Source organism: Crinia signifera, chromosome 5 (assembly GCF_055691185.1).
Source record: "Crinia signifera chromosome 5, ASM5569118v1, whole genome shotgun sequence".
NCBI lineage: Eukaryota > Metazoa > Chordata > Amphibia > Anura > Myobatrachidae > Crinia > Crinia signifera.
The window spans coordinates 41,142,280-41,161,488 of NC_139221.1; the positions used below are offsets into that span (position 1 = coordinate 41,142,280).

Below are 19,209 nucleotides of genomic sequence, written 5' to 3' on the forward strand. Positions count from 1 at the left end.
GGGTCGCGGGGATCCCGCGTTTCGCGGGAGGGGGTGGTCGCGGAGGTCCAGCGAATCGCGGGAGGGGTTGGTCGGGTCTGGGATGGATATTAGACAGCACTTACATCGACAGCCATTACATCGACACCATTAGTTCGACAGCTCAATAGGTCGACATGGTTTTAGGTCGACATACCATTAGGTCGACATGTCATTATGTCGACAGCTCATTATGTCGACAGCTCATTAGGTCGACAGCTCATTAGGTCGACATGTTTTTAGGTCGACACTGCCATTAGGTCGACAGAGTCTATGTCGACAGTCAAAAGGTCGACATGGGTTTTTTCACTGTTTTTTTGGCCGAAATGTCGACACAGTCGACATGGACACAGTTTGAAGTGTACCGCAGCCGCTCGCTATGATTCGGGCACGGGCCTTGCTGCGCTCGGCACACTATTTTATTCTCCCACCACGCCCTAGTGGATAGTAGAGCATGAAATACCGCCTGTCGGCACATGTCGGCTCAATAAACAGTGAAAAAACCCATGTCGACCTTTTGACTGTCGACATAGACACTGTCGACCTAATGGCAGTGTCGACCTAAAAACATGTCGACCTAATGAGCTGTCGACCTTATGAGCTGTCGACCTAATGAGCTGTCGACATAATGACATGTCGACCTAATGGTATGTCGACCTAAAACCATGTCGACCTATTGAGCTGTCGAACTAATGGTGTCGATGTAATGGCTGTCGATGTAAGTGCTGTCTAACAATAGTCCGGATACCGGGGTGGTCGCGGGGGTCCCGCGAATCGCGGGAGGGGGGTCGCGGGGGTCCCGCGAATCGCGGGAGGGGGGGTCGCGGGGGTCCCGCGAATCGCGGGAGGGGGGGTTCGCGGGGGTCCCGCGAATCACGGAAGGGGGGGTCGCGGGGGTCCCGAGACTCGCGGGAGGGTGGAAAGCGGGGGTCCCGCGAATCGCGGGAGGGGGGGTGCGGGGTCCCGCGAATGGCGGGAGGGGGGGTCACGGGGGTTCCGCAAATCGCGGGAGGGGGGGTCGCGGGGGTCCCGCGAATCGCGGGAGGGGGGTCGCGGGGGTCCCGCGATTCGCGGGAGGGGGGGGTCGCGGGGGTCCCGCGATTCGCGGGTGGGGGGGTCGCGGGGGGTCCCGCGAATCGCGGGAGGGGGGGGTCCCGCAAATCGCGGGAGGGGGGGGGTCGCGGGGGGTCCCGCGAATCGCGGGAGGTCCCGCGAATCGCGGGAGGGGGGTCGCGGTGGTCCTGGCAGAGGGTAGGGATGTGCAGGAGTAATGGTGGATGGTGGCTGTGGAGTAATGGTGGATGGTGGGCGTGTACTGTAGCCCTGGCTGGGCGGGGGGAGGTGATGTCAAGGGGGTGGAACGTCAGACACATGAAAGTGAAACTGTTCTACACAGGAACGTTCTCCACAGGGGTTGAGTGACAGATCTGGCTAAATATATAAGAGATATATATATATGTATATATGTATATATATATATATATATATATATATATATATATAGACAGATAGATATTCCAGACATATGACGTATATATACGTCATGGTCGGGAGGTACTTCCCGACCGTTGACGTATATATACGTCATGGCTTTGAACTGTCACCGCGTCTATAGACACGGTGACAGTTTGGAGATGTCTGCTGTCCCTGACAGCAGACATCCCCCCTCGCCGCCGATCGCTGCGATTGGCTGTTCAAATGTGAACAGCCAATTGCAGCGTTTTCTGTGTTACCGGCGGCTAAGCCGCTCGGTAACACAGTGATCGGTGGTGATCGGTGCTGTTAAGTACAGCACCGATCACCACCGATCGCCAGCCCCCCCCCTCCCACCCGGCAGCCCCCCCTCCCTCCCACCCGGTAGCCGAAGCGCCAGCACCCCTCCCACCCCCCACCAGTCGCAGCGCCAGCCCCCCTCCCCCACCATTCATTCCACCACCAAATATCACTCCTTCCCTTCTAAATCCTGCCATGCACCCAACTGGTATTTTTTGGTCACATATGAGGCATTGCCGTACTCGGGAGAAATTGGGGCACAGATTTTGGGGTGCTTTGTCTCCTTCATTCCTTGTGAAAATGAAAACTTTTGAGCCAGATCTGCATTTTTGTGTAAAAAAATTTATTTTTTTACACAAAAATGCAGTACTGGCTCAAAATTTTTCGTTTTCACAAGGAATGAAGGAGACAAAGCACCCCAAAATCTGTGCCCCAATTTCTCCCGAGTACGGCAATGCCTCATATGTGACCAAAAAATACCAGTTGGGTGCATGGCAGGACTCAGAAGGGAAGGAGTGATTTTTGGTGGTGGAATGAATGGTGGGTGCTATGTCGCATTAGCAAGACCCCTGAAGCACCCATACAGTGGAACCCCCCCACAAGTGACCCCATTTTGCAAACTACACCCTTTAGGGAATTCATCAAGGGGTATAGTGTACATTTCAAACCCCCAGGGGTTTCACCAATTTTGATACAACTGAGCTGTGAAAATGAAAAATTAAATTTTTACATTTTCACAGCCCAGTTGTATCAAAATTGGTGAAACCCCTGGGGGTTTGAAATGTACACTATACCCCTAGATGAATTCCCTGAGGGGTGTAGTTTGCAAAATGGGGTCACTTGTGGGGGGGTTCCACTGTATTGGTAATGCAACATAGCACCCACCATTCATTCCACCAAAATCTGTGCTCCAAAATCCAAAAATCACTCCTTCCCTTCTGAGTCCTGCCATGCGCCCAACTGGTATTTTTTGGTCACATGTGAGGCATTGCCGTACTCGGGAGAAATTGGGGCACAGATTTTGGGGTGCTTTGTCTCCTTCATTCCTTGTGAAAATGAAATATTTTGAGCCAGAACTGCATGTTTGTGTAAAAAAATGTAATTTTCCATTTTCACATCCCAGTTGTACCAAAATTGGTGAAACCCCTGGGGGTTTGAAATGTACACTATACCCCTAGATGAATTCCCTGAGGGGTGTAGTTTGCAAAATTGGGTCACTTGTGGGGGGGTTCCACTGTATTGGTGCTTTGGGAGTCTTGCTAATGCAACATAGCACCCACCATTCATTCCACCAAAATCTGTGCTGCAAAATCCAAAAATCACTCCTTCCCTTCTGAGTCCTGCCATGCGCCCAACTGGTATTTTTTGGTCACATGTGAGGCATTGCCGTACTCGGGAGAAATTGGGGCACAGACTTTGGGGTGCTTTGTCTCCTTCATTCCTTGTGAAAATGAAAAATTTTGAGCCAGAACTGCATTTTTGTGTAAAAAAAATGTAATTTTTCATTTTCACTGCCCAGTTGTATCAAAATTGGTGAAACCCCTGGGGGTTTGAAATGTACACTATACCCCTAGATGAATTCCCTGAGGGGTGTACTTTGCAAAATGGGGTGACTTGTGGGGGGGTTCCACTGTATTGGTGCAACATAGCACCCACCATTCATTCCCCCAAAATCTGTGCTGCAAAATCCAAAAAACACTCCTTCCCTTCTGAGTCCTGCCATGCACCCAACTGGTATTTTTTGGTCACATGTGAGGCATTGCCGTACTCGGGAGAAATTGGGGCACAGATTTTGGGGTGCTTTGTCTCCTTCATTCCTTGTGAAAATGAAAAATTTTGAGCCAGAACTGCATGTTTGTGTAAAAAAATTTAATTTTCCATTTTCACATCCCAGTTGTACCAAAATTGGTGAAACCCCTGGGGGTTTGAAATGTACACTATACCCCTAGATGAATTCCCTGAGGGGTGTAGATTGCAAAATGGGGTGACTTGTGGGGGAGGTTCCTAACTTTTAGCACTTATGGTGCCTAGAAACCTACATGGTGCCTAAAAAAAAATCTCATAAAAAGGAGGCTCCAAAATCAAGTAGGTGCTCCTTCTATTATGAAGCCTGTGGTTTGGTCAACGTGCACACTAGGGCCACATATAGGATATTTTTGAAAACAAAGGAATTGGGGGAATCAATTTTTAGTCACATTTCTCTAGTAAAATCTACTGTATTCGTTAGAAAAATGTATTAAAATTGAAACTCTGCAAAAAAAAAGAAATTTTGAAATTTCACCTACACTTTGTTTTAATTCCTGTGAAACACCTAAAGGGTTAACAAACTTCCAAAATGCTGTTTTGAATACTGTGAGGGGTGCAGTTTTTGAAATGGCATCATTTATGGGGGTGTCTCACATACAAGTCCCTCAAAGTCACATCAGAACTGAACTGGTCCCTAAAAAAATCAGTGTTTGAAATTTTCTTGAAAATTTGAGAATTTGCTATTCATATTGTAAGCCTCCTAGTGTCCAAAAAAATTAAAAGGAAGTTGAAATAATGATGGAAACATAAAGTAGACATATGGTCTATGTTAGTTATTAACTATTTTGAGTGGTATGATTATTTGTCTCACAAGCAGAAAATTTAACATTTTGCAAATCGCTAAATTTTCCATTTTTTCACGATATTTTGGTATTTTTCACAAAAAAACACAGACTGTATCGACGAAAATTTACCACTAACTTGAAGTACAATGTGTCACGAAAAAACAATCTCAAAATCACTGGGATAAGTAAAAGCAAAAAAAAGTTATCCCCACTTAAGTGAGACATGTCAGATTTGAAAAAAAGGGCTCTGTCATGAAGGCACAAACTGGCTCTGTCATGAAGGGGTTAAGACCATTTATGTTTTTCACAATTAGATTAAAAGTAAATGCATTTAACAATAAACCCATTCTATCCTAAGGGCAGTATCCGATGTTTTACCAATGGTTTTTATCCGGCTATCCAATTTAGATCACCCAATAAAAAGCACAAGTTCTCCCCAAAACACACAGGTTCAATGAGGTCTGTGTGTTTTCAGCTGTTGCAACCCTATGTTTTCGGGTACGTGCCGGGTTATCGGGGCTAATTAGATAGCCCTTGGCGAGCCTATTACCCATGATGAAAATGTTGATGATAAAAATGTTGACACATAAAAAGGTCAACATGAGTTTTTCACTTTGTTGGTGTTAATGTTGATACCTGAGCACGTAGATCCCAATTAATGTATCGCTTTCCCTACTTCGGACAGGGTGCCTCGCTCACCTATCGATGTGCTCAGCACATTTTACCTTTTCCAATTTAGAGTCCATGTGAAATATGAAACAGTAAAAAAAAATATAAATATATCCAAAACCGCCTGTTGACTTTTCATGTGTCAACATGTCGACCATGTAATAACGGGAGTCAAAGGTGGCACAACACCCAGCCACCAGCAACACAACTTGGATTACAAATTTACCCAGTGGTCTCACAGCCGTATCACCTCTGAGGACACTTGCTGCAACGCTATCCCAAGGGATTGGAATCCTCTAGCGGCGTTGGGTAACTATCAGCCCAATTTGGACACCACTGATATTAGCTTATGATCCAGCAACAAGTCACTTGTATCAATAGCTGAGACAGGCTATCCATCTTTTCCAACTTCCCATGCCCAAGTCTGATCCAGATTCACCCATTATAGTGCTCAGTGCACCTTTTTTTCAACCCAGTGTGTTCAGTCTATTTCATTTTATTTATATGTATATGTGATTGTATGTACTAATTTTTAATTGTTATTAAATCATTTTTTCATCAAACAAGCGTCACTTCCTTCTTCTCGCTTGGTGTTTCAGTGTAAATGATTGCCGCTTTTAAAAAACTTGAAAACTCTCCCAAAATCTTTCTGATTCTTACACCCTATTACATATGGCCCGCTGTGAATTCTTTGTGTTTTGGTTGTTTTTATGATGTTATTCTTTATATTGACAATAATTTATTTTACAAACTCTATTATATTGTCCTGTGTGTCTGCCTTTTGTTACCTACCTAATATATAATGCATTTGGTTATTATTTTATTGTTTCTACAACAGAAACCTCACAGTGCCCAAGCAGTGCACACTGTATTTCCATTATCCTTTTGAATAAAACAGGGGACTGCAACACAACATACAGAACAACGTAATATTGTATTGGAGCTAAACCAATGCAGCAGTGTGTGTCGGAGCCTCACAATCTAAATAGATTACAGGCTTTAAGCAACAAAACTCCATCATTTTACAACCAGTGTGACTCTTGCGCTCAGTAACAGTAGGGACACCTGAAATGTTTTGTTGCTTTTAATAAAAAGATACATTTGGGAGAAAAATAAAACGCCAGTGTTACAATTTCACTACCTTCTTTTCCAGTCTGTCAATCAGCTTCTGAAGTCTGTTTATCTGGGTCATCCACTGGTTATCTTCCTCTAACAAGCCTACAGGAAGAACAAATCAATAAAATGTTGGAAAATGTGTATAATTTTTAAAATTGTTGAAAGTGCAGCAACATCTAGACTCTTAAGGTCCATACACACTGGGCGACTATGCCCAGCGTGTATGGACAGTGATGATCGCGTTCATCGCTGGCGGGGAAAGCGGCTCAGTGCATACACACTGAGCGACGGAGGGGAGAGGACAGCTTTTCATAGCGCAGAGCTATGCAAAGCTGTCCTGAAAGCCACTCAGCTGCTGGTATAACCAGCAGATAAGTGACTTTCCCGGCGATGATGCGGGAGCGCGCAGCAGCGCTCACCGCTCATCGTCGGGCCATACACACTGGGCGGCTTTGAGCTGAAAGCCGCTCAAACTTGCTGTTTTGAGCGACTTTCAGCTCAAAGTCGCCCAGTGTGTATGGGCCTTAAAACATTGGTAGTTAATGAGTTATGCTGTAGTAACCCGTTACATGTGTCAAGTGATTGCTAATGAACATTTTATTGTCCTGTACATGTTCACAACTATGTTAGTAAACAACGCAGTGCTATTGTTGTGGTGAAATACAGAGTATAACGATAACCTCTCCTAAAATCCTAGTGTTTATTTGCAGGAGTAAATGCAGTAGGACTCGGAGTAAGCAGCAGCCATTGTAATTTGTCCTAAATTTCCTGCTCCTGATTTCTGCCTTGTCTTTTGCATTCTATTCTTAGCAGTCTTAGCCCGGTCCTGGTTCCCAAAATACGAAGGACAAAAGGAGTAGGGGTCCCCCGTATTTCGGAAACCAGCACTGAGTTCAGACAGCCAGCAGTGTGATGCCACAGTGGGGACACTTTTTACATAAGGCCCCCGACAGGCACCGGCCAGCACGCGTAGCCATGGCAATGCCCAGGTTTTTCCTGGGGACGACCATAAATCGCTGGGCATTCCCATGGGTGAGACCCATTCCTGCTGCTGTCCGCCCCGCCCTGCCTCAATGCTTGCGTACGGGTTGTTGACTATGCAAGAAGCCCAAGCCATTCACAAAGGGATAATAGACCATGCGCATTCCCAAAATAGTGGGACAGGGCCGAACTCGCTATATTGCGAGTCAACCAGAATCATCCCCTATGTTTGTTCTGAATTGTAATGCTGTGTAATGCTGTGTAACGTATGATGGCATTATAATAACAAATTCAATGATTACACAAACACTTCTGCAGCTGCTGCTACTACTACTTTTAATAAAAAAAAGTTTAAATATATAATACAATGGGGCAGATGTATTATCGGGGGCCATAACGATTGTAAAATAATGGGTCTCGCTTCTCCTGCATAATGAGGAGAAGCGGGCACCCATTACAGGCTGATGTATTAACACCTCCCTTGCTGATAAGGAGAGTCGTTATGTCCAGCGTCTCCTTATTGGCAGCCCCAGCAGCGATTACCACTCCCCCCCCCCCCCCCGGCCGGCTCTCTGGGCATGTGTGAGATCTCACTATTATTGCGAGATCTCAAGTGCAGCCCGGAGCCATCAGCAGGGCTAGCGTTGTCCCTGCAGTGGGGATAGGACAACACTAGCTCTGGGCTGAGAATGCCTTAATACATTGCCCGGCCGCTAATTACTGGGGGAATTGCAGGGGACAGCCCCGCGGAGCGTAACTAGGCTGACTGTCCCTAGAACACGTTAGGTGCGCTGTTAATACATTTAGAAAAACTTAATTTCCCCCAGGTAACTAGCATTTAGTGCAGATATGCCCTTAATGCTAGTTCATACATCTGCCCCAATGTGAAATAAATGTGTAAAATCTATTGGAGAAAGAAAACATTGAAAATCATTATTCCGTATAGTAAAAACAAACAAAACATTAGAAAAACCTACCAAGGTTAAACTGCGGGCTGTTTGGGGAAAAGCTGTTATTTCTCTGGAGTCTCCGGTTTGAGCGTTTCCCCGACCATGGGATTGATAGCACATTGGGCTTAGTGGGGCCTTGTCTGCGAGGAAACACAATATTGTGAGATTGCAAGATATATATATATATAGAGTTGGTAATACAATTTTGCAAAGCGCCCCATTGAAGGGGCATGTCATGCTCCACCCAAAGGGCGTGTCTAGTTCCATTTATAGAGAGATTGAGCTACTATACATGGTAAAGTGCAGGGAAATGGTGCTGATGATTCAATGTAAATGTATCTATCTCTCATTCCTTTTACCCCCAAAAATGTAACAGTGTAATGTGGGCTAGGAGACATGAGGGAGATTGCTAGACTAATGAGGGAGAGAGGGAGATTGCTGCTATTTCAGGGAGTCTCCTGCAGAATGCAGGACGGGAGGCAACTATGTATATAATATATATGTCATTAATACAGAATATTAGTAATGATGCTGACTATTTACAGATTTATACAGTATATCAAACATCAGGTGCAGAGTGATCTCTATATGGAGCGAAGCAGCTACACTGAAGAGATGAATGGGGAATGATATTATAATAGTACAGTATGTATTATGGAATGTATAGTACAGTATTTGTGTTGTCCTTACTGTTACCGATTACAATATGCCATACCGCCTTCTGTTCAACCAAACACATATGCTACAGATAACATTTTGTACAACACAGTACTATTTCCTATTAATAGAACACCCAGCAAGAGCAGAAGCTGCAGCTTGTTACATGCAGGGGGCGACTGACTCAGGCAGATAATTTGGGAAGAGCAGCGTGAGAGAAGCAGATTCGTCTAGTGTAGGCATTCTTAACCATGGTCCTCAAGGCACACCAACAGTGCTGGTTTTGTAGATATCCAGATTTGAGCACAGGTGACTTAATTAGTATCTGAGGGATTCTGATTAAACCATCTGTGCTGAAGCCTGGATATCACTAAAGAAAAAAGGTAGCAGCGCTATGGAAAATTGAAAAACGAAAAATTGGATGATCTTTACATATATTATTTTACTTGAAAAATGTGACACAACATACAATTAAAACAGCACATCTGGGTGTGCAATGATATAAAAACACAATTGCAAGGTATTAAAAGCCCAATTCCACAATAAATAGAATAATGTGGAGAGTCCGTTCCTAGTATGCCCAGGGTGGGGAAAATATTTGAATAGTTACCGCTCCAGTTGGAAAATGAGGTGGATCAGTTTGCAGGTGAGAAATGTCCAAGTGTCCTTATATCCTGGTGGTCGGCCCAAGTTGGCACAAATAACCGATGCCACTGGAGATGGTTGAAGGACAGTGATATGGTCACGTTTTTGAAGACTAGAGCAGTGATCCTGGAGTTGGTAACTGTCTTGGTGGTCTGGTGGATGAGAGGAGAGCTGGATCTTCCACTGGGCTGGTTCGGACTCCAATTCACAAATCAAAGTGGCAAATGGGGTTTGAAGCACTTCCTGATGCGTTTCGCTGGTCCTGCCAGCTTTATCAAAGCTTTATTTTCCTTTGATAAAGCTGGCAGGACCAGCGAAACGCGTCAGGGAGTGCTTCAAACCCCATTTGCCACTTTGATTTGTGAATTGGAGTCCGAACCAGCCCAGTGGAAGATCCAGCTCTCTTCTCATCCACCAGCCCACCAAGACAGTTACCAACTCCAGGATCACTGCTCTATTCTTCAAAAACGTGACCATATCACTGTCCTTCAACCATCTCCAGTGGCATCGGTTATTTGTGCCAACTTGGGCCGACCACCAGGATATAAGGACACTTGGACATTTCTCACCTGCAAACTGATCCACCTCAATTTCCAACTGGAGTGCTAACTATTCAAATATTTTCCCCATCCTGGGCATACTAGGAACGGACTCTCCACATTATTCTATTTATTGTGGAATTGGGCTTTTAATACCTTGCAATTTTGTTATTATATCATTGCACACCCAGATGTGCTGTTTTAATTGTATGTTGTGTCACATTTTTCAAGTAAAATAATATATGTAAAGATCATCCAATTTTTCATTTTTCAATTTTCCATAGCGCTGCTACCTTTTTTCTTTGTTGTTTCACATTCTTACAGGAGTAACTAACCTGTTCCCAGCAGCTGCTTAGAAGTTACCTGTGTCAAGCGCCCCCCTTCTAGAATTCCACCCACCATAGGGTGCGTTCTAGTTCCCTTTTTTTTTTTTGGATATCACTAAAACCTTCACTGTTGGTGTGCCTTGAGGACCGTGGTTGGGAATGCCTGGTCTAGAGAATGCCAATGGATATGTATAAGTGATTGCCGTTCCCTTTGCTGATCTAGATCCACCTGGCTATAGGTCATAGGGTCAACCAACGTTAGGTTGGTCGAAGGTGGACAGGCCTTAGGTTGACACCTGAAATAGGTCAACATGGGTATGGCCGACGGGGTCTGAAGGTTGCCACAAGCATTAGGTTGACAATGGGAAGGTCGACAGTCAAAGGTCGACATGAGGTTTTTAAATGTTTTGTCCCAAATGTCGACACCGTCGTCATGGATACCATCTAATAGTACCGCATACCCTCGCATGGCTCGTTGCGCTCAACACACTATTTTATTCTCCTGTCACACCGTAGTGGATGGTAGGGCATGAAATGCCTTTTGACTGTCGACCGTCCCATTGTCGACCTAATGCTAGTGTGAACCTTCAGACCCTGTCGACCTTACCAATGTCGACCTATTTCAGGTGTCGACCTTCAGTGGTCGACCCAATGAATGTCAACCTAATGACCGTATATCATCCACACTAGCTTGAGGTTTGCAATGCAGCATTTGTCTCTTGGTAGAACGCACATTTTCTGGTACCTGATGGAGGGTTTAGAGGAGCAGTGGGAGGGAGCCACACTGCAGGCGGAAGAGCCGCGCTGTGAGGGGAGGCGGGATGGGCCGAGACAGACTGGCAGACCGACTGGGGGAGGAAGGTGCGCTGCATTAAGGTGAGATGGATGTGAAAGCGGGGGGGGGGGGGGGGGGGAAGGAGTCGCACTGTGGGGGTGGAGGGAACCGAGAGCAGATCCCACCGCACTCCAGGGGATACACTGACAATATAATCTGGTAAACTGGCAATCTGGCACAGTGCTGGAAGCCAGGGTGCCGGATTATCGGTGTTCTACCTGTAGTAGTTTCTATAAGGCATGTGAAGGGCACCATCAGAGGGGAGTGATAAATGCCTCTGCAAGGGCATGGGAGAACACAGAAGGCATAACCACGCCCATGAGATGCTTTGATCCCACCCTGCAGTACACGTGGCACCATGAAGCACACCAAACAAAATAATATTCTAGTTTAAGAAGAATAAAAAAAATCAATTTGCTAATTTTGTTACTAAAATTATAACATTTAAATTTAAAAAAAGGTGACAATGAAGAACAATATAAAATCTCATAGTTGATAGAACCAAACAAGAAGTTTGAATTTTGCGCCAGATAAGAACCACTTTGCCCATCTACAGTAGTCTGCCCATAAACAGTTTTTTGGGGTTATTCTCGTTCACTCATTCTGGCAAATTCCTTCACTGTAGTCTGCCCCCCCGCGCGCAGATGTAAAACGTGCAGAGAGAATTCGATTTGGGTGAGTTATTTTGTTTCTGTGCAGGGAAAATACTGACTGCTTTATTTTTACACTGGAATTTAGTTCTCACTTTGAAGTAAAACCCAACTCAAATGTAGCTTTCTCTGCACATGTTACATCTGCCCACCTGCAGTGCACATGGTTTTGTCCATCTAGGAAGGAATTTGCCAGAAGGAGTGAACTAGAATAACCCCCTTCTTAACCTTCTAGACCGTGGACCGTGTGAGAAAACTCACGTAAGTACAGGGAGAATATACAAACTCGTGGTAGGAATTTTAACTTTAATGACCTCAGTGTTGTGAGGCAGCAATGCTAACCATTACACCGTCCGTGTTGCCAAAATATCCTTACAATGTCATCATTTATATATATATATATATATATATATATATATATATATATATATATGTCTAGTGTCTGTTTGTGTGTCTCTGGAACAAACACAGAGGCAATCACAAGGTAGCTGACTAGCTTTCGAAGCCGTTGCTTCGAGCAGGCTTACTAGTACTTTATATATTAGTTGCCAAACTATTTTCAATTTATCTGGTTCAAGGATGATTTGTAATGAAAGCGGTAGGTTACTATATGTTATGTGATCACGCGAAGTACACAGAGATAGGGCAGGACTTTGACTCCCTTCTACTCAGTAGCGTAAGTTCATCCCAGGTGCCCGTAGGCAAGTTGGAGTTTGGTGCCCCCTTCTTTAAAAATTTAGAACCCAAATATAAATACACAAGACTTACAGAATTATATTTACATAGAGGGCTCTCAGCTGCTGGACTACGGGGACCGGAGCCCACAGTAAATTAACAGGGCTCTAGCTCTGATGTGTTACAACGGCCGGTGGGTCAGGTTGGCGAGATTCACCCATCTGCAGCAGCAGGTGCACTGCAGAGCATTGGAAGAGAAGCGGTCACTTGTGAATCCTGCTGTGAACTGCACAGGTGCTGCTGTACATGCAGGTGCCCCTTCACGGCTTGGAGCCTGGAGGTATGCGACTCCATTGCCTCTGGGAGTTACACCCCTGCTTCTACTTCCCTTCTAACTTTTAATTTTTCTAAATCTAAATTTGACAAGAACCCCTCTGTCTTGGAAAGAACAGTATACAGTACCTTTTATACTCTCATCTCCTGGGAGATATACAGTAGTGTTGTAGCTCCGTGTCCTTTGTCAGCATTTCTGTTATATTTTTGCAGCTTTTCTCTATATTTTGTGAAGCAGGCAGTAGGGTGTGCGCTGCTCATGGGCCCCTGGATCTATGGGGGCCCACACCACACACCCTGCACCCATTTCTTCAATACTTACCTCCTAGTGTTACGTGTCAGCAGCTAAAGCTCTACATTGATCACTGTGAAAATAGCGTGGTGGCCATTTCCACAGCATTTCATTCATGCACAGTAGGGAAATTACTGGGTAAATAGTGTGGTGTTGATGTGCACTAGACTTGGCCACAGCTCTAGTCTACTAGGGGCCCTAGAGTATGCTGACGCTGCTGGCTACAATCTCGAGGGATTGTATGATGATTGTATGCAGATTGTGTGCAATGCACAGTCCCGCGGGTTGGAGGATTGGTCCTCTGATCAGACGTGCTGCATCAGTTGATCAATTGGGATTGGGAGATAATTGTATGTGCTTTAAAGCACATGCAATCGGTCATTTGACAGCTCATACAACCGGCGCTATTTGTGTGGCAGTTTTCAGACAGCTTAGGTGCAAACAATCGATTGTGAGACGACCGGTCGTAGGCAGCAGCTGGATTGTACGACGGATTGTAAGTACATTGTGTGTCCAAAACCACCAAGGACTGCTGTGCAGTTGACGTGCAAGTTGAACACAATCATGATTGTAAGCAGGTCTGTCTGATGTATGGCCACCTTTAGGGTTAGGCTGGGGGAGGGGGAAGTTAGGGACAGGCTGCATGAGGGGGAAGGATTACAATACTTACCAAAATCTCTCAGGATTCTGCTGCTGATATTCTGTCAGTATGCTGAGCGACAGGATATTGGTAAATAGAGCTTTTTTCACAGTCCCCATAGACACTATTTGATTGTAAAGATGGAAATTACAGCCGATGGGGGAGATTCTCTAAACTAAAAATGCGGTAAAAACCACGCTATCTGGGTTTTTACCGCATTTTGGGATGCACTAAGCATCCCCCACCGGGCCTATGGGCTTCTAACGCTGCCCGGACCTGTGACCTCCTCCTCCCTGCACTGATCCTCTTCTGGGTGCAGGGAGGAGGAGAGCCAGCCCCCCCCCCACCCGCAGCTGCAGCAGCAGCCGGGTAAGGGAGGGAGGGGGGGGGGGGGAGCCGTCAAGAGCTGTCCTTTGCCATAATTATCGCATATGTTAGTGCATATGCGATAATTATGAATGCGATGGGGGTGGAGCTGGGGTGTGGATGTTAGAACATCCCCCCCATAATCTGCTGTGGTCCTTCCAAGGCCATAGGGTGTGCAAGCTGTGCTGTTGCAGTGCTCTGGAGGCAGCACCAGTATCTGGATACTCCAGACATGCACTCTGCAGCCAGTACATCCTGAGGATGCACCGGGAAGTGCTGTCCCACCCATTGGCTGGTGGCCACCCCATGTCAGAATGACCCCATGCACTCAGGCACTGGGCATCATAAAGCCCTGTGACGGCACTGGGTACTACCATGTTAAGTAGCACTGATATTTAAAAAAAAGCATAAATTTAAAAAAAAAATTAAAATATTTTCATAGGATTTTACAAATTTCATAGTGTGATATTTCGTCCCCTAAATGAAAGTTAAAGACTACCTTTGTATAATAACGCTTCATTTTCAGGTACTGTAAATATATATTTTTAACATTTTGAGGTACTTGTGTATTATCACAGCCCCCATCGCATCGCATCGCATACCACTAATACTAAGGTATGCGATGGCATGCGATGGACCCGATTTCTGCCTTCTCCCGGGCTGAGTATACAATTTTAAAGTTATGGCATGCGATGCGACGCAATTTTCCATTGATTCCCATGTTAAATGGCCCCCCCAGACCCGATTTTTAATTGTATACCCACCCTGATGGGTAATTAGTATGTTAAATGCCCCCCCATTGTTAACGCAACGCCACGATCAACGTCAACCCGAAGCGTGGCTAGCGCAGCGAGTCCGCGAGGGGCGGCGTTACGCGTCCTCTGACCTTTTTATACCCCCACTATCCACGTCGGCGTGGAGTTGATTTTATAAACTGTGGCGAGCGCAGCGAGCCCCGCGAGGGTAACGTGCATAACTTCACAGGTATACGCATCCGCTCGCCACGCTTTGGGCTTGGTGGCTCGCTGCGCTCGCCACACTTTATAAATTTAACTCCACGTCGACGTGGATAGTGGGGGTATGAAAGGGTCGTAGGACGCGTACCGTCGCCGCTCGCCACGCTTCGGGGATTCATAGTGGGGGGCCGTTAACAATGTGGGGGCATTTAACATACTAATTACCCATATACAATTAAAAATCGGGTCGGGGGGGGGGCATTTAACATGGTAAGAAGGCATCTGGGTGCCTGTACAATTAAAAATCGGGTGAAATCGCATCGCATCGCATCTTTCGCGATTTTTCATTGTACAATGCCCTGCGATGGAAATTGTGGGTTCCGTGATAATACACAAGTACCCATTTTGATTTGAAGACAGAATTTCTGTTAATTACATGTAGCTACAAAGACATCTGTAGGATCAGAGCGAGTTAGATTTATCAGTACATTTCCCATCCTTGTTATAGTCCTTTAACTGAACCAACCAAACATGTTCCAGCTCAGCAACGGATGATGGACGCTGAGCACAGTCTGTGCTATTTTTAGTCCGTCTTTCATTGGGAAATAAGAGTACGGTTGATCAGTTTAACATAACATTAATAACCCTCATTTTTTAATTCCGTTCAAGCTCTGTTGACTGTACCGAGCAACAGAAGTCTTGTCTGCGCCCTGAGACTGCTGCTTTTATACAGGGCAGCTAATGCTAATTCACCAGTCTGCAGGTACTGTATTTCAGTCCTTCGTTACACTGCTCGGGGTATCTGAAGCTGAACGGTTACAGTGCTCTGGTATCAGCACCTGCAAGTATCACAGACACGAATGCGGAAAATATTGTGAAAGCCGTATTAACATACCATTGATTTTAATCACACTGAAACATTTCGCTGAGCTTAATTGCAAGTCTCTTCGCTTCCCAGTTAGCTATTATGTAAAAAATAGCTTTGGATGCGAGTGTATCTGTGACATTTCATGGGAGGTATCAGAGAAACAAAATGTTCTGTACAAATCAAATAACGGATCTTATTTGTAATGAAACTAGAGACCTGTCCGGCCATCGCACATGAGCCATTGTGAATTTACAGCGATCGGCTTTTTTTCAACCAAGGTCTTGTAAGAGAAACGAGAACAGTTTTTCACATAAATAAAATAGTAATGAAAAAAAGGTGAAAAACTAAAAGTTTGTATCAGTAAACAGGGCTGACATGATGTTTTTGGGAGAAATCTGATAATCCGTATAAATCTCTACATAATGTGAAATAATGTAACTCATTGTGATGGGCAGCGGTTTCACTTCGCTAAAATCGGCGCTACTTGGCTCACTTTTGTCATAGATTAATGTTTGATACAGCTAGGGGGTTATCCTGGTTGTTTCACTCGGCTACGTATACGCATCCTTCCGAGTCAACCTAACCCCACCTTGCGGATGGTGGCACGCCGGCCCACCAGTCGCAAGGCACGTTCCTTCGCACCAGCAGCGTAGCTATGTTTTGGGCGCCCCCCCGCCGCCCATTCAAACCCCCCCAATCCCCCGCAGCCTTACCTTTCGCGCTGGTCCCGGCGGCTCCGTTCTTCTGCTGAGGACCACCACAAAATGGCCGCCCCCATACAGCAGACAGTTTCAGAGAACTGTGTGCTATATGGGGGCGGCCATTTTGTGGTGGTCCTCAGCAGAAGAACGGAGCCGCCGGGACCAGCGAAATAGGTAAGCCTGCGGGGGATTGGGGGAAGGTGTAACTATAGCACCGCAGCCCCCGGCGCCCCCATATGCACAGCCCCCCCCCCCCCCCCCCGCGGTGGCTGGGGCTGCGGTGCTATAGTTATGCCAGTGCTTCGCACTGGCTGAGAATGGATGTTTTGCATAGACATCCATTTACAGCATGCGGGGGAACACCCACATCATTCGATGGTCGGTGACCATCGAATGATGTGGAACATCCACACATATGTAAAAGTGGTCTGAGGCTCCCTTACTTATACATGCACGTTCTGAAGGAAATGGGAGGGCCACGTCATGGCCTCATTAGCATGAGAACGCCCAACGTTCTCATATGCTAATGGAGACGCCCCACGCAGTCCTGGGTGCAAGCACCCAGTGATCCGTGTGTTCGCAGTGGGAGCACGCATCCTGCATATGCACAAGCACAGAAATGCGCATGCGCAGTAACAAAACATTGGTCCCCGTGTTGTGAACGGACCGGAATAAGCTCCCTAAACGGTCCTCGACAAATGTTCTATAGAATTGGATCTTGAGATTAGCCCGAACAGACAGATGCCTGCCAGGCAGTGGCATCAGATTGGTACTGCGGTCACGCTGTTCAGTGGCGTGTGCTGAGTTGGGGAGATAGACATCTGCAGCAGCATCCTGTCATCTCTCTCCCTCTCGTTTATATTGTTTTCATGGGACATGACCACACTTCCCCCATTTTAATGGGGCCATAGGTGCTGATTCTGTGGGTGCTCAAGGGCCCGAGCACCGACGGAAATTGATGAGCACCCACGGGCCTGAGTCCCGCTGCTGGGCCACCATATTAACTTGCTAATTTGCGGATGCAGCACCCACATTGCCGGACCCGCCACCTGGGAAACAGTATGCCAGGAAGAGTGTATTCTGTCCACGGAGTAACTGCACTGGGGGCATTTATGTACCTGCACTGTGGGGGCATTTATGTACCTGCACTGTGGGGGCATTTATGTACCTGCAATGTAGGGGCATTTATGTACCTGCACTGTGGGGGCATTTATGTACCTGCATTGTGGAGGAATTTATGTATGTGGAACTCTGTTGCCGTAATTTGAATATTGGAGACAACTGTGCTCCATAATATAAATCGGTATTATTTTGTGGCCACACCCCTTCCCAAGAAGCCATTCCTCTATATTTTTGGCTTGAGCACCCACCAGCAAAAACATAAATTGGCACCTATGAACGGGGCCCAGCTGACCTATATAAATGTGGTCGTGACTGCGCACAGATGGGTTCCGAGTGCCTAAGACACAGCTACAGGAATAACTGGCCTGGTATATGCGCACAACTGTTAGGTACCCAGAATAAGTTCATGCAGGTACAGATCGATTCAGCAGATTTTACCATACAATAAGAAGCCACTGAGAATGAGTCAGGGATTTCTTATTTAATATTCATTACAATTACAATGCATGAGATTTGCTTCCATTAATTAGAAATTTCAAAGCACCCTTTCCTTCTCCGCATTTATTATACGTGACATGAAACTACCAAAGGCAGAGATAAAAATAGAGAGGAGAGTGGGAGAGAGGAGAGGACACACTATAGACAGTAGATTTACCTCCCAGGCCATTACAGCCTAGCAAACAGGCATTCACTTGTACTTAGTCACTGCGTTATTTATGTACATTAGGCTTAGGCTACATACCTTTGATTTTCGCAGGACCCAATTTTGTTTGGGACGGTCCCTCCAAAAAAAATCCCACAGTCTAATAAAAAATTGCACCATTCTACAGGTCACCCAATATCCGAAAAATATTTGTATATTTATATTGTTGAGTTCACCATACAGATGTAGCCCCTCTCTTCTTTGCCTGGCACTCGCCAGAACGTCCCCCTGGTGAGCACCGGCGGAGAGGGACTGCATCAGACTGGGATGCCTCACATGAACGTGTGTCCCAGTCTCGTGGCGGCGGGGCCCTGCCTGTCTCCTCATCAGGGAAACGGGCAGGGTTAGGGGGGGTGGTGCAGGGAGGGGGGGGCAGGCATCGGAACGGGGTGGCGGGGACCCGGGGAGGAGCTCTGTCGGAGTGGGGCACACAATTGTCTTGTGCGCGCACCCCCCCCTTTCCGACGGCTAGCGATTCCTGCAAGGATAAGACCCGCTTCATCTGTATCTGAAAATTTGATATCCAAAATTCGAAAAGTGTTTTAGTGTGACTGTGCGATAGGGACACTTCTGTTTTTTGGTGGTTTAATGTACACAAACTTTGGTTCATGCAATATCATACAAAGACTATTCTAGTGGTTAATCCCGAACAGCGTGCCTGATTCAGAGTTGATCGCAAAAGCCAAATCTTTCTTTAATGGGCAAAACCATGATGCACTGCAGGTGGGGCCGATGCAACAAGTGCAGAGAGAGTTAGATTTGGGGGAATTATTTTGTTTCTGTGCAGGGTAAATACCGGCTGC

General features: G+C 46.0%; 1 protein-coding gene across 1 annotated transcript in view; it reads right to left on the bottom strand.

Annotated features, from left to right (window-relative positions):
* The window catches only part of NECAB1 (N-terminal EF-hand calcium binding protein 1), a 207,254-nt gene that overhangs the window by 26,565 nt on the left and 161,480 nt on the right, over positions 1-19,209 (bottom strand). The window contains exons 7-8 of the mRNA XM_083187086.1: positions 8,126-8,238; positions 6,193-6,269 (exon numbers count right to left, since the gene is read on the bottom strand). Coding sequence (XP_083043212.1) covers positions 6,193-6,269; positions 8,126-8,238 — 190 coding nt within the window. The remainder of the gene's footprint in view (positions 1-6,192; positions 6,270-8,125; positions 8,239-19,209) is intronic.